Source organism: Pundamilia nyererei, unplaced genomic scaffold, assembly GCF_000239375.1.
Source record: "Pundamilia nyererei isolate P.nyererei 1_Seehausen unplaced genomic scaffold, PunNye1.0 scaffold00008, whole genome shotgun sequence".
Taxonomy (NCBI): Eukaryota; Metazoa; Chordata; class Actinopteri; order Cichliformes; family Cichlidae; genus Pundamilia; species Pundamilia nyererei.
In genome coordinates, this window is record NW_005187409.1 from 1,234,885 (window position 1) to 1,250,249 (window position 15,365).

The following is a 15,365-nucleotide window of genomic DNA, read 5'->3' on the forward strand; positions in this document are numbered from 1 at the left end:
TGTCAAAAGGCCAGGCTGTTGAGCCTCTGTGCACCAACTGAACAAACGACAACACAAGGAAAAATAGATTCTCTGTGACAGCGCTGCTGAAATCACTGTGGTCAGACTGACTGCAGGGTCACGGTAGCCTCGCCTCAGACAGAACACAGACTTAAAGCAACAATTTGGCAACTAGACATGCCACGACAGCACTGCACACTTAAAAACAGTCGTTTACCTCGGTCTTCACCACAACATGGCTCTTCTTCTGCCGTTACCTTTTTGTCATGGTGATTTGAAAGTCACTTGACTGATGCTGACGCTTTTCCTTATCCCTTTTTGTGTGTGTTTGTCCTTTTGCAGAAGGCATCTGCAACATGACAATGGACTCCAACTCGATTACGATGCCGATGTCAGACCCCAACGCCTGGGCGACAGCTATGAATAACCTGGGGATGCCTCCCATGGGAATAACTGGACAGCCTCTCATGCCAGGTACCAGATTTCTCCATATAAGAACCAATCTTGTGTTGAAAATGTGACTCTGTAGCATGAAATATGAATATGGGAGGAGTTGTCCTCATATAACGCAGTTAAATTGCATCAGAGTTTGATTTTACACATGTTGGAAACATCATTTTGCTGTCTGCAGTTCCCAGATATTGGTGACCCAACGCCAAGTATGTTTTGTTTTTGTTGAATTGAATTATTGCATTTATTGCAGTTGCATTTTTGGCATAATTACCTGATTTCTTCTCATCTAAAATGGTGATTTATGTTGAAGTGCTCGCTTCAGAAATGTAGCTCTAGTTGTTAATCCATTCCCATGATAATCATTTTATTCATCATGGCTACAGTGTTTTCCTTCTGGTTGTTTTCCTTTTAAAGACAGGAAAAATAATGAGATTATTAAACCAAATTGGAGAAGAAAAGGCAGCGTGTAGGCGGCTGTAGCTCGGAGATGGAACGGGTCAACCTGTAATCAGGTGTTCACTGGTCAGATTTCCAGCTTCTTCTTGTGGAAGTGTCATCAGTGTTTAAGTGTGTGGGATCGTCAAACTGATGTATTCATGTATGTGCCAACGGGCAACAGCGTTTTACGTGGAAGGAAAGTGCTATACGAAAGCAAATCGAAGTTTTTACCTGGAGTTCGCCTCCAAAGCTTCTCAAGCACAGCATTTTAATGTCATTGTAAGAACGAAAAAGATGACATTTCATGTGTGAAGTGGGGCCTTTGTGGATTTGTAGCTCTTTTTCTTTGACTGCATTGTCAAGTGTGGATTGACTGCTGCTGTGGAGCAAAGTGGATTGTCATCAGTGTGGCCACGCTGGTCATTTTAGAGTAAGCATATTTCTTTCTTTTTTTTAAACGGGATGAGCTGAGTCACCAAGATGGGATTGCAGGCTGGTAATCTGTTTCAAACTGGCAAGTCTGTCTGACAGATGCTGATATGACTCAGTCCCACTAGGATCAGTTAAAAGGAGCTTTTTTTGTTTTCAAACTCTGTGCTTCATGCAAGTTATAAAAGAACTGTTAAAAAACAAATGTATGCTGAGGTTACTTGTAATCGGTCATTCTTTGTCTTCCACCTTTAGCAAGTTAACGTTTCCTTGCAGCCAGGTTCACATATGCCTATATATTTGTGTACACGCTGACACCGATGGCCTTCTGTACGCTCTGCTTTCCATTAATTAAATGCATTAAAGGATGCATATGAAACACTATTACCGAACTAGTCCTTAGGACACAAAACAAAACACCTGTATCAGCTTATCAAACAAGAACATTCACGCACGTTTTCATAGTTTCTCCCTTTGTTTTAATGAAATACACCAGTATCAGCACTAAAGGCATGTATTGTATTATATCTGCTGCATTATCGCTCAGCACCAAGCAATGACAAAAAATCAGTCATTGGTTTAAAAGCAGCTGCTTCAACTGTTTGGAACCGTTTTGGGGATTAGAACGGTGAAATTTCATTTATTTGCTCATTTATCCCACACTCTTACAACCTCAAAGTGCATTTTGTATGCGCCAGGTTGAGCTACTGTGTCCCGATCTACCGCTAAAATATCCAGCCTTACCGATTGCTTTGCTATCTATAACATTAGGTTCAGCAGCAACCTCCCACTCTCCATCTCTGAAGAGTTATTCTGCCATGTCTTTTCTCTCTTCTCAGTTGAAAGCCTTTCCCTAAAGCCTTTTATAAATCACTTCCCACTTCTTAGCTGAAATGCACTTTCATATTTGAAATATGCCAGGCTGGTGTGTGTGTGTGTGTGTGTATATGCACTTGGAGGCGAACTGTCTTCCAAATGCACTCCTCAGGAAATATTAAGGGAAACACACACAGACGCAGGCATTGCGTATTTCAAATATAGTAGAAGTCTTTCCAGTAAAGAGAAAGAGAAGTCAGAAGTGACACCAAAAAAGTCTCATAAAGATGGAAACCAGACAGATTTTGCCTGTTTGAAAGTTTTAACACTGATCTGACCATCCCAGACAAGTTCCATATTGCTGACTAAGAATGAAAAATACATGTTTCCTTGATTTGATTTCAGCCAAAAAAACATTCATTTTGCTTATCGGTTCCTTCTGTGTCTGGGGCAGCATCAGGAAAGTAAACACAGGGATGAGGTCTTGAAGACGGTTCTGTCCAACCAAATGGCAAGAGAGCAATGTACTTGCTTACAGAGGAGGTCAGCCCTTAATTCATTTTCCAGCTAGCTGCTGGAAGACTGACTGTACAAGGTTTGTATTTTCTGCAAAACACCCACCTTTGGTAGCTTCTCAGCCTAAACTGGCAAAGTCAGTTGGTGTACTTGGTGGTCATTTTGGTCAACATCCAGCTACGGATGCAGTTTTAAGATCTTCCCCAAACAAATCAGTTCAAGGAGGAAACAAACCAGACTCTGGTTCAGTCAGAATAAACAACACAGATTTGAGATGAAGACCAATGCTGGAAGGTGGACATAAACACATCTTTTCAAGAGTCTATATTGCAGCTGAAGTGTATGTGTGAAGCGGACTGATGGCCCCTACTGAGATTCTCTCTTGGAACTTTATTTGCAGCAGTTGAAGACCTTTTCAGAGCAGTAATTTAAATTCATAGCAGAAAAGGCACACAACTAAAACACTAATGACGCCCGTACCAGTAATCCAGGGTGCACAATATGAGATCCGTGAAACTCGCACCTGTAGATGGAATGCAGCAATTAGTGTTATTAGCCGCACCTGCGTGTCCAAGGAAAATGTCTGCTGTGAGAAAGGCCAATTAAACTGCTTTTAAACTTAGTCAGACGCTCAGACAAGTTTGCCTCAGGTCGATCTTACAACCTGATTTTGATGTGGTAAGAAGGAAAACAGTGTGTGTTTGTGCGTGTTTGTGTGTTTGTGCGTGTGTATGAAAGAATGGCTTCGAGGCCGACACACCCACACAGATGTTTTCTGCTGTCTCATTAGACTTATGCCTCAGTTCAGCTCCATCATAAAAGATTACTGGTAGTGTATAACTGGAAGTAGCTAATTACACTTCAGTACGGTTCTTAGGTATATTTTACCAGGCTTGTAGCACATTGATCAATGGTTTGATCAATGTGCTTTCACCCGACCACATTCTTACTGGTTACTTCTACAATAACGCTTTCATTTAATATTAAAATTATTTTAGCTGTATTATAGCTTGCATGTTGACATTTTGATTGCCTTTAATGCGAGCTGACTGACTTCATGCAGTATCATGTTGATGGAGCTGAGAGAGGGAGGTGTAATTTATTCCACTCCAAGAGGTGCAATAAACCAGCAAGGGAGTGAAGATGTTGGTCAAGTGTTGTTTGTTCACACCCACGCGACCTTAGGAAGAGTTTTCATCAGGCAAATGCCATGTGGTGGGTTTAGCTTCAGCTTTCAAAGCATTTCAATCTCGATTAGAGTGAAACATTAGATGGCAGAAGAAATTTCAGAAGGGTGATGGGTTGAGCCAAATCAGAAGATCTGCTGTTCATCTGCTCTTTATGAACGGAGTTCATCCCAGTAAATTCTTAAACACTCAGACTTTATTCAATTACTCTGCAATGAACATCTGGACTCGAACCCTATTTAAAAATAAATAAATAAACACACAGCTGACAGCTAACTTATAGTATTCTGTCAGCAGGCTGTACAGAAATGGAAATTGATGCTTTCTCAACCAGATCAACACCACAAAAATAATTATATGTAATATTGAAATGTGCGAATTGTCTTATCATCTGTCTCCAGTCAGAAGGAGTTTTACATTTTCCTCCAGTGCATTTTCCACTAATTGAAAAAAAACATGCAAGTGGATCCACTTGAGCACAACCATCTTCTTTGCCTGTTTTAGCTGTGTGCAATATCTCAGTAGGACAAAATAGCTCAAGGTTAGCCACTATACATAAATGCGTTCAGCTTTCATAAACTGTTCAGTTCTGTCGTAGAGGTTTCTTTTGGTAAATTTAGATTCTTCCGTTTCATTATGAACTCTTATGAAATCTCTGAACACGAAGCAGGAGGCACACACACTCATCAAAGACTTATGCTGTCATGCAGCATTTGTTGCCAGGGCACCTTTGCCTTTGAAGAAATCCAGGTGGATTAGTTATTGATTCCCCATCATGACTGTACATCATCTTTTTTTCCTTTTATTTTCACCTCTAACCAATGGGGAGAACACTCTCTCGGTCTTTTTGTCTGTCTTTGATTTTTGACGGCATTTCTGCACGAGTACACTTTGTCATATGTTTCCTGCATGTAGAGTTATGTGAGATTTTTATGTCAGTTCTAGGTTCATTCATTAAACGGACTGCCTGTGCCAGACCACTTTCCCGAGACATTAAAGTCTGCCTCTGTTTCATCCACTGTGAGCCCAGAATGTATTTCTACACTGCAGAGTCTTTCCCTGCCTCCAGCCAAGTGGGTTTATCCAGACAGACAGCTGGATAAACAGACTTCTGTGGGCATAGCCTTCAACTCTCTGCAGCCTCTCAAAGTCTAGTGCACATCTACAATGATGACACTTTTATTTCTGTAGATGGACTGGGTAATGGTTATGTATATTAGAAAGTTTTGTGATGTGTGTTTGTGTTACACAGAGAGAGAGATTGGACTCGGGCAATAGGCGTGAGGTTGTACACACTGTATGATTTATGATCTTTATGCTGCAGAGGATTTTTGTGGTCTGCTTCCAACTGGTGCTGGATGGTTCCTAGAAGTTGCTTGAAGGCTTTTGTGATTGATTTTTTTTCCTTTTCTTTGCATTGTATTTACCTAACTAATTCAGTGTCCCCATACTGCTGCTGCTTCTGTCAATTTTGAATAAATGAATATATCTGTTGCATTTATGCATGTCCTACAGGAGGGATCCGCTTGCTTTTCAGGGGTTTCATACTCTTTGATTTCCTGTTTAAAATGGTTTTTGTGGATGTGGAAAAAAGAAAAATCTGTAAAATCAGCATGCTGAACTTTGATTTTTTCCTTTTTCTTCAGGAATTGAGTTGTAGTAACTGATTACCATCTTTAAATGTGCACAAAGTAGTACTTGAACAGAACTTTGAAAAGAAACACTAGTTGACGAGTTCAGCGCCTTGCCTGATGGACTAACAGTGCACCATAAGTAGCCTAGTTTAGGAAATGTCAAACTACAGCCTGCTGCATTGATGGAAGGAGTGTTATTCTGGCTTATGTAAATTACATTGAATTGTGCAGACCAGCATCAGCTTGAGATATTTAAGAAAACTCTCACCCACCCCCCCAAAAAAGAGCAGAGAACCGAAAGAAACCAGAGACTAGAAAACCAGACGCATGCACATATGCAGTAGATGTTGTAACTTATGCCATTGTGCTAATATTAGTTCAGTAGGTCTAATAAAATAAGCCAAAGAAGTAGTTACTCACATTACAGCCACATTGAAGCCCCAAGGTACCAGCTAGGTGTGGTAGGTTTTAGTGTAAAGGGTAAATGAACACGATAGCTTGGAGCCTACTAGTACAGGAGGTTGTTGACAAGGCCTAGCTTTTCCACACAGCTCAGCAGAGAAGTACAACAGTCCCAGAAGCAAATAACACAAATCATCTGAGGAGAAGAGGCAGCAGGGCAAATTGCATCTCAGCAGGGGAGGAAACGCACATCCAGTACAAATGGCAAACTCTATTGATCGGAAGGCCAGACTTCAGGACAATTGAATGTAAAGAATCTGACCCACGTGTGACAGCGAAGGTGGGGTCTATTGTATCTGTAGGAAATATTGATTGGAGTGTATGGTCCTGAACTCTAACAGTGTCACTTTTAGTGAAGTCGTGCTATTCTGCTGACTGTGTGCAGTGTGATCTAGTATGTAGAATACCAGCAGTTCAAATCGTAAGGTGAAACCTTTCATTTGTCAGGAATTCAGAAGACTCGGAGGTAATGGAGTTTGACAGTCAGTCTTCCCCCAACATCATGGGGAGTGATCCAGTGTTTGAAAGTGCCATGGGAATTTTAGAGGGGAGGTTGTAGTCAAAAACAAAAAAGCTCAAGTTGTTAATCTGGTTATTTTTGTTCTTATAACCAGCAGTAATACAACTGGTTACATTACATGGTGCAGTCGTCTGAGCTGAATGTTCGTGGATAAGTTGACATCTTTAACAGTCACAAAGCTAAAATAGTGAAAACTGTGATAATGGAACAAATGTTGCAAACAGTAACTAGAACATCTGGTTTCAAGATTTTTGAGATCTGACACAGATATCCTCCGCATGTCCTCCTCCTAGGGGCTTCACCTTGTATTTCCCCTCCCTTCGTAAGTATTCCCTTTAGTCCCACACATCCAGACTATAAGCAGAACCAGATTTATGGCTATAGAGTTACCCCTGTACATTTCTCACTACATACAGACCTCCCAAGATGGTTTTAGTTATTTAAGACAGTATAGTGTAACCGCCATTCTGCAGAGCAATTGGCCTGATTTGAAGCCTGCACAAGTTCCCGATCTTTGTTTGTTTCTGATGCAGAAAATCGAAGTAGTCTCCTTCATTTTTGTATACACAGTTATTAGGCTTTGTTTTGAGAGAGATTCTATAATTATTACTTGTCGCTCAGTGTCTCGCACTTCTAATAATGCCAGTAATGGATCACTATATTTCACAGACTTTATCTCATGTTCTTTTTCTTTTTTTGTTTGTTTTTGATATGAATGAACTATTCAACTAAAATGTGCACCAACCAACAGCTGGTGCCTGATGCCACATTGCAAAGAATATAAACACATATACGTAAAATTGTTGTTTTTATTCTTGGTCTCAGAATATTGTTGATGGATTCGGATATACAAATGTGCTAAATATAAATAGTCTTTCACATCAAACAGTGGTCAAGATTAATATGGCTTTGCCCATCAAGTCCCAGTGACAAAGAAATAACCATTGCAGTAATTTCTTTCCAATAATATGAATACACTGTTAGAGTGACCACAGCAAGTAACATTTTAACTCTTATTAGGGTCAATACAAATTGCCAGTTATTGGCTATAAGGTTAAATCTGTTTTGCTTACTTAGCACTTAGTTCCTCCTACGCCGGGCGGCGCATCGGGCAGCTAGTGATCTCCATCGATGTCAGTCAGCAGTGACTGCTTCAGCTTCATCCCAGGCAATGTCGACAGTTCTCAGATCATCCATGAATGTTCGACGCCATGTGGTCTTTGGTCGGCCTTGCTTTCGCTTGCCAGTGCGTGGACGCCATGTCATGGTGATCTTAGCTGGGCAATGAGGGGGTAGGCGTAAAATATGGCCCGCAAAGCAACAACATCGGCTAATGGGCGGGTGCCTGCTCTTCGTAGGACCTCCTCATTTGTTATTCGGTCCCGGTAGGAAATTCTCAGGATTCGCCGCAGGCCACGTTGTTGAAGCACGTTCAGGTGTTGAATAATTGCACTTGTTGAGCACCAGGTTTCACTAGCGTAAAGTGCAGTAGGGAAGACGATAGAGTTCAATAGTTTTGACTGGCTCAATGCTCGCACCACATTTTAGACGAGTAAAAGACTTCTGTAATAATCGTTATAGTAGATGTCTGTTTTCACACAAATGATGGCTTTGATTAGTTTCTCACATTTGGAGACAAATCTACTCTTTGGACAAAAGAGAAATTTGTAGGACTAACAGCAGATGCTGGCTTGGCCGCACACATTTCACCATAAGGAAAGCATTCGACACTTCACACACACGTATTTGCAAGTTTGTCAGAATTAATTTAGATGCACATATATTTGCATGAATACACACACAAGCTCAAACACTCTGGAGAATATATAAGCAGACTCCAGGGACAGACAAGTGTTCCCTGAATAAACAAACGTTCCTTTGTCTGTCGCTTCCCACTCATCCTCTTTCTTTCCCCACAGCTGCCACGAACCCCTGCACCACTGTACACACTGTGGAATATATAAAAGTTAGTGTCATGCCTCATTACTCATTTAAAAAGGACTCCTCATATGATAGGATATGAATCTGGGCGCTCTCGTTCTCACGCATTAGCTCACCTGGATTAACATCAGGAAATACATTACATGACAGTCATTCCTTTGCCGTAAGCGTTTTCCAATCCTTGGACTGAAAGCTGTGTCCCTTTCTGCTGACTGCTCAGAAGCAGCAGTGGGACGATGCCAGAGGTTTTTGGCTGCACGTAGGCGGACAGAGCGGAGAGGCAAAGCCTTCCCCTACCTCGACTATACAATACATGTGGAAAAAAATAGAACAGTACTTATAGAGCTGCTGAAATAGGACTTTTCTGACCGTTCTCACCAATCTACTTCAAATGTGTTTGCCTGTTGTAGGCTATATATTGTTAAAAGCTGGATTTCTTATGGAGATTTGAGTATACAAGCAGCAGATGAAGACAATGGACTTTGGAGGGCAGCATAAGAGAACTGATTCCTATTTGGATGTAATCGAATAGAGAGATGAAATAACTTTTATGAACAGCAAGTAGATAGTTTCTCTCTATCCTGCAGCTTGCAGCTCACAAGAAATGTTGCAGTAAAAGAAATTAAGTCTGAGATGTTCATATGAAAATGTAAAGGGGGTGACTTTTGATAGAAATTGAGCGAGGCGGCCTCTGGTAAGGTTCCAGGTGGCATGGGTAGCTCGCCTCATTAAAGAATATTATCCAGCACTGCCTCACGGCAGCTGCCTATGCCCCCCCACCACCACCCACCGCTGACTCTGCTAGAAGGGACGTTTACCCTGGAAATCAGAGAGGAGAACGGGGGAGGGAAGAGGAGGATGACATTAATAGCCAGGAGCTTCACATAATCAAATCTGCGCGTCTTGATTGACGGGCAACTCAGAATGTAATTACTTTGAACAAACCTTCAGGAACTAGATTGTTTAACATCAAAAGAACATCATCAAGAAGAACAAGAGGAAAATGAATGAGAGTAGAATAACCTCAGAGGCCAGCGTTGTGTGTGCACTCATGCATGTGACTGTACAAGAAAGAGGTGTTGCAGGAAGATGTTTGTGCGTTTCAGTTTTGCACACTGGGAGAAAATAGAGACTAAAGCTGAAAGACAAGCGTAGTAAACACAATCAGACAGATGTGCGGCTACGTGTGGGTGGACCCAGCCCCGGGTATCTTTTGTTTTTCTTACACAAGAGGACCCTTGTGCTCTCTAAGTCTCTCTGTGGGGTTTCTACCGAGTCAGAGAGACCTCTCCTTCAGCTCTCGATGAGTTCACACTATTTTTGCTAGTGTGACGTGCATCTCCACCAAACTGTTTAATATGCATCATTTATACAAAAATGTTAATGTTTTCTAAACACAAGAAAAGTTGCACTGAAAATCACTCGACGCCATTTTTACCTTAGATTATATTTTGAATATTAGACGGTAGTAGTCCAGCTAGTCCGCTGCCAGATAAACAGCCGTGTTTAATGTTTACACTACAAATCCAGAGTCTCAGCGCCCAAGACGGTCTCTTTAAATGTCTTGTTTTGTTAAAACGGTTCAAATATTTTGTGTGTATTGATTAGTTCAGAATGGTCTCCTTGTATTCTGTTGGTGGACTGATTGAGTAACTGACTAATCATTTCATCTCATCCTTGTCCAATTGTGCTATTGTTGAATCACAAATCTGGGTCTTGTTATCTGGGCTTGCCTCTGAATTAGTGTTCCTTTTGCTTAACTGGTTGACTGAATTAAACGTAAGTAATAGCCTCTTATAGCTGTGCCCAATCATGTCCTCATTATTTTGCATGTGCTGCCCCTCGGTTTTTGGTAAATTTGCAATTAAGTATCACTCCATTATTGTTACACCCACAGGCTTCCGAAGCTTCGTTTATTAAAGCTGAACTGACATCGTTGTGAAGATGTTTCTGTTTCTGGGAGCAACAATTGTTTGTGCCTTAACCCACACGACTTAGACAGTTTATCATTTTTTATCTTTTTTTTTCGCAGCAATTCTGCAGCACACACGCGTCGCTTATACATTCTTTTTTTATAACTGTGCAAATCACAATGGCCTAGAATCATTAATCCTAGATTAATTTTTTCTCTTCATTTGTCTTTAATTTAGTGTTTAATTCTTCAGTTTCTAAGATCCTTTAAATGTCTTCCTTCTCCTTAATTCGTCTCTCAATACAAGTTTTGGCAGCCATTGCTGTGGTTTTTGTGTTAAAGGTGTGATGGCGATGGAGCTATTTGGTTGCTTGTCTTTTTATGATTATCACAGTGGAGCTTAGTACTTAGAGGGAACAGGTCTTTATTAACCTCTTTCACCTTGACACAGCCAGCTGTGAATGGAATTTCAGATTGATTTTAAATTTGTATTGATTTTCTTAAATGCCGCATATATTAGCCTGTCTTTTTGTTGTTGTTTTCCTCTCCCCCACTAGGATGACTTAGGAGAACAACAGATGACAGACAAATGACCCAAGTAACCTCAAACACGGGACTTTTCCTGTGTTTTCCGACAGCAATTTAAAGCCTGCCTGTTTTTGCTAATTTCCACCCTCGTGTTTTATTTTTGGGCTCTAGTAGCTTTGTATGGCTCACATTTTAAAATCTTTTCCCCCTCCTCTCTCTTAGTGAGCCTTTGTGTAGCCTCTCAGTTCATCCACTGTCTGAAACAAGCCATTTTAGCACCTTGCCATTTCCTCTCCTCTCAAACAGAAGGGTTTACATGGTTGCGAGTGGATAAAGCGCTTCTGCTGGCAGACTGAGCTGTGTGCCTGAGATGACCATATTAAGGACATGCAGTCTCATTGCTGTACACATCCAGGAGCAGAAGAAAACTGTTGGAATCTGACTGCTTGGAAGTGTTTTGAGCTTTTGGATCAAAGTCATTACTTGTAGACAGACACTCTTTATTATTTAAAACTATAAAGCAAAAATCGGTCCACTTTAACCTTTAACAGAAGAAAACCACAAAAGTAAAATTGGCAACAAAGAAGGATTCATCCACTGCATGTGCTATATATTTCAAGCTTGAACTCGGGTTTTGGCTGAATACTCCTGCAGATTAGTAACACATACACTAATGGCTACGTTCCTGGAAAAACTTTTAAAGAATTGAAACTCTAATAGAACGTGGTGTTTCCCTGATTACCAGCCAAGTGTACCAAAGCTAGCTAGATGAGCTGTGTTGAACTATCTCCAATAGTTGGCAGTGTTGCCATGTTCACAGTTATTAATGACTGGGTTTTCTTTTTCCTACAAGTAAGAGAAGATTGAGGCTTGTAGAAATGGTAAGGCAATGTGTGAGCCCACCCTGGTCTCACCTCCACAGACTTGGTCACCACTTCCTGTCACATTTGAGCACACTGGATATCCTGTTGTTTTTTTATACTGGTGCAACCACCAATATTTTCTAAGCACTTCAAATGGTTTTGGTGCCTGAACGTAACCAAACAAAGAGTGAAAGCAGAGCTTGCAAACAACACACAAACTGTGGTCTTCCAGCTTAGATTTGTGTGATCGATGAGATCTCCTCCTTCAACTGTGTGACAGATTCTGCTTATTATTTACACTGTGGTTGGAACAGCTGGTCATGATTTTGTAATAGTCTGGTGAGATTGTATTGTTTTTGGGGTGTGTGTTCTTTGTGTTTTTTGGGGTTTTTTGCTTTTCTTGTCTTACAATGCACATAATTGCGTGTAGTTATCAGGTTGTGGATATTTTAATATCCATCTTAGTTACAGTGTGCCAAATTTTTTTTTCTTTTGTTTTTTAATCTGATATCTGCAATCAGCATCCCAAATATGCTCACATGATCTCCATTACAGTATGGACATGTAGTAGTAGTAGTAGTAGTAGTAGTAGTATTTTACCTTAGTAGGACTGAGACTTTTGACACATATTTTCTGTAGCAGGCATAAACAGCGGTGCATAAGATCTAATGTAAGTGTAAATTCTGACAACACAGCAGATCCTAAAAACAAAAGCTTAAATTTTCATCCATGTCCATTTACAGGATAGACTGTAAGTAGCATAGGAGGAAATATGTTAGTTATGTGTGTTTATATTCATGATGAAATGTGCTCCTTGACCTGTATTGTTAAAAATGGAGATGGGGAGGGAAGCTGTAAATCTCCTTTATTACACTTGATTCTGCTTTATACGTGCTTCAGGTCTCAGGCATTTAATGGTTAAGGATAAATTCATAGGCTCACATTTTCTCACCCTGTCTAGAGGGAACATGAACGGCGCTGCAGTGAAATTGCAGCCTGATGCAGCCACATCGTTTTCTCCATATGAGCTGAGATCTAGTTTGATTTGTATCAAAATATGTTATTAACTCACCAGCATGTTTCCTTGTTTTAAAACGGGAACAGTGGAGCTTGGGCAGTCCTGAAGTTCTGAATCTTTTCTTTTTGACATATTGTTTGGCATTCAGGCTGTTGCACCACCACCCCATCCTCTATCAACCTTTTCTTATCATTCTTGCTGCTCTCCATCTTCCTTTTCTTCACTTTAACATGTAGAACTCATCAATCGCCTGGCAACAGGGGTCCTTATCACCTGTTTCCTCTCACTGTGACACCTGGTTAGAGACTGAGGTCATCAGCACACATCCATCCATTTTCCCTTGATGTAGCTCGCTTTGCTCATTTTAGTTTTTTGAGGCCGTGTTTTTGGGGGTTTGTTTTTTCAGTATCCAGCCTCTATTTCCTTTTTATCCTTCAGCCATTTTTATCAGCCTAACATATTTATTACACCCTCCCCTGCTCAAGGGACCTATTTTGAGCCTTCGATAATATGCATATTTCTTTATTCGCCTTCACTAAGTGTCATTTAATTCCTTTACTTCCCTCTCTTACAGTAGATTTAGAGGGAATCACTTATGAGGAAATGTATCTATAGCCATCTATTTCCACTTAATGCTGCAGACCGAAGAACAGTAAATAATATTTTCCTCAATGGATTTATTGCTATTGAAGATTCAAATGAGCAGACTTCAGATCACAGATAATACATGCTACTATTATTTTCTGGTGGTGGGCCCTATCACAGTGATTTATTTGCATTGCTGTAAACTGTGACTCATCGTATATGGAGCCCCCAAAGTGCTCAACATTAAATAAATAAATATGAATGGCTGTAATTAAGCAATAATTTGCAAATTTATTCAGGAGATAATTAAAACTCAACTCATTACTATATAATACATTTTATTTATTTTCATAATTTAACATAAAATTACAGGACTTAATTTGTTTTCATAATGGCATTTTTTCCCCATAACCATTTTTTAATTTATTATGTTTCTGTTTTCTTTTTTACTGTTTATTCAAAGCAGCATCAACTTGGTTAATTCCGAATTGGTTAAGAGACGGGGGAATTTAATTGCCTGGAAAGTATAAGAGGGTAAGAGAGAGGCGGGGAAGCAGCAAGTCGTGAAAAGACATTTGACATTTGGATGCAAGTGAGTGCAAGTTATGCGTCGATGTAGTTTTACTGGAAGCGTTGGTGAATCAGAGGCTGAAATTTCCCGATTACAAATCAGGATTCAATAAACATGAGTTGGACCCAAAGGTACTGTAAGAACGACACAGTGCAGTTACAAATGCAGCGACAGTGAAAGTTAGTTGCATCATGTTTCATGTCAGGAGGAGCTGAAATATCCCAGCAAACTGTCAGTTTTAATTCCGTGATCATGTCATGTGGGATGGATGACTTGTCTGTTCACATCATTAAGTATGCTGTGTGAAACGTGGACCTCAGAGGTGGCAATGAGAGAAGTGAGATATTAAGGGTTGACACTACAGTGACATGTCTGTTTAATGTGCATTTAATTAAATCAAAGCGTGGTATTTGAAGCGAGACACCTCCGTTTTATATTTTAAATTGCCAAGGTAGATGCAAAAGGGTTTTTTGTTTTACATTATTGCCCGTTAGGGGCAGGCGATATCGCCTCAAAAATGTATCACGATTATATTGTGAGAGGAAATCTGTGATAATGTTCATGATATTGAAATAAGGTGACTGCAGCTTGCAGGCAGTGGCATTTATTAGTGGAAAAAAGTGAATGTCATTTTCCAGCCTTCTTTTTTTTAACGAGCTGTTCGCTGTTGAACAGCAAACAGCTCGTTTGAAGTGCAACTGTATTGCCAGCAGGTGCCAGCAGTAGCATTATAGTCCAACAGTGATACAGAACGGTAACCTAGGAAGTGTTTCCTTAATAAACCTGCTCAGCTTTTTACTTTAATTGTTGTTATACTAGCTTAACCTTGTAACTCTTCAGGAGCCTGAATAGAATAGTAAAATGGAAACAGAAGTGTTTTCTGCGTGGGATCTTGTGTTGAGCTCTCTAACTAGTTGCTTAAAGCCATTCTTTTCCACCGTAACCGCATCAGTCCCCGCTGTTTGTTCTTTTTGTTATTTGGATTGCTACTAGCGAGTGCTCCAGCAACTGCCCGTTGAGTCACCAGCTGCTCCTATCTCCTCCTCACATGCCTCAATAGGCTGGTTGTAGTCAATGCTGTGTTTTTGCCTTAAGTGGTGGAACGGGTTTATTTCCATCTTTACCAGGAAGAGTTTCCTTATATATTTTGTAAAATATGGGGCTTTGTTGGAGGTCTGACCTCTTGTAGCCACCTCACTTGCATATTATTGAAGCAGCTCCTTTTTTTTTTTAAGGCCTTAAATTGTCATCAGAGGCTGGCACACTGCTCTCAGACATGGGTTGTTGTTTTTAAATACTGCTATCATTGTGGACAGCATGGCACAGCCCTATGAGGCATCTGATGAATCTGATAGTCCCCAAATTCAGTCTGCGTCATGACTACTACCCCAGTTATAAAGGACTGTCTTCAGCAGCAAGAAGAACAAAGTGACCTCCAGCAAATGGTTTAAAGATGACGAAGACATTTTGGGTTTTCTTTTTTTTTTTTTTT

At 40.4% G+C, this 15,365-nt stretch overlaps 1 protein-coding gene across 1 annotated transcript in view; it reads left to right on the forward strand.

Annotated features, from left to right (window-relative positions):
• The first annotated feature begins 345 nt into the window (after nt 1-345).
• LOC102196578 (ecto-NOX disulfide-thiol exchanger 2-like) overlaps nt 346-15,365 on the forward strand; it is a 61,974-nt gene continuing 46,954 nt past the window's right edge. Inside the window, exon 1 of the mRNA XM_013908253.1 lies at nt 346-474. Within this exon, the coding sequence (XP_013763707.1) occupies nt 357-474 (118 nt within the window). The 5' untranslated portion in view covers nt 346-356. The remainder of the gene's footprint in view (nt 475-15,365) is intronic.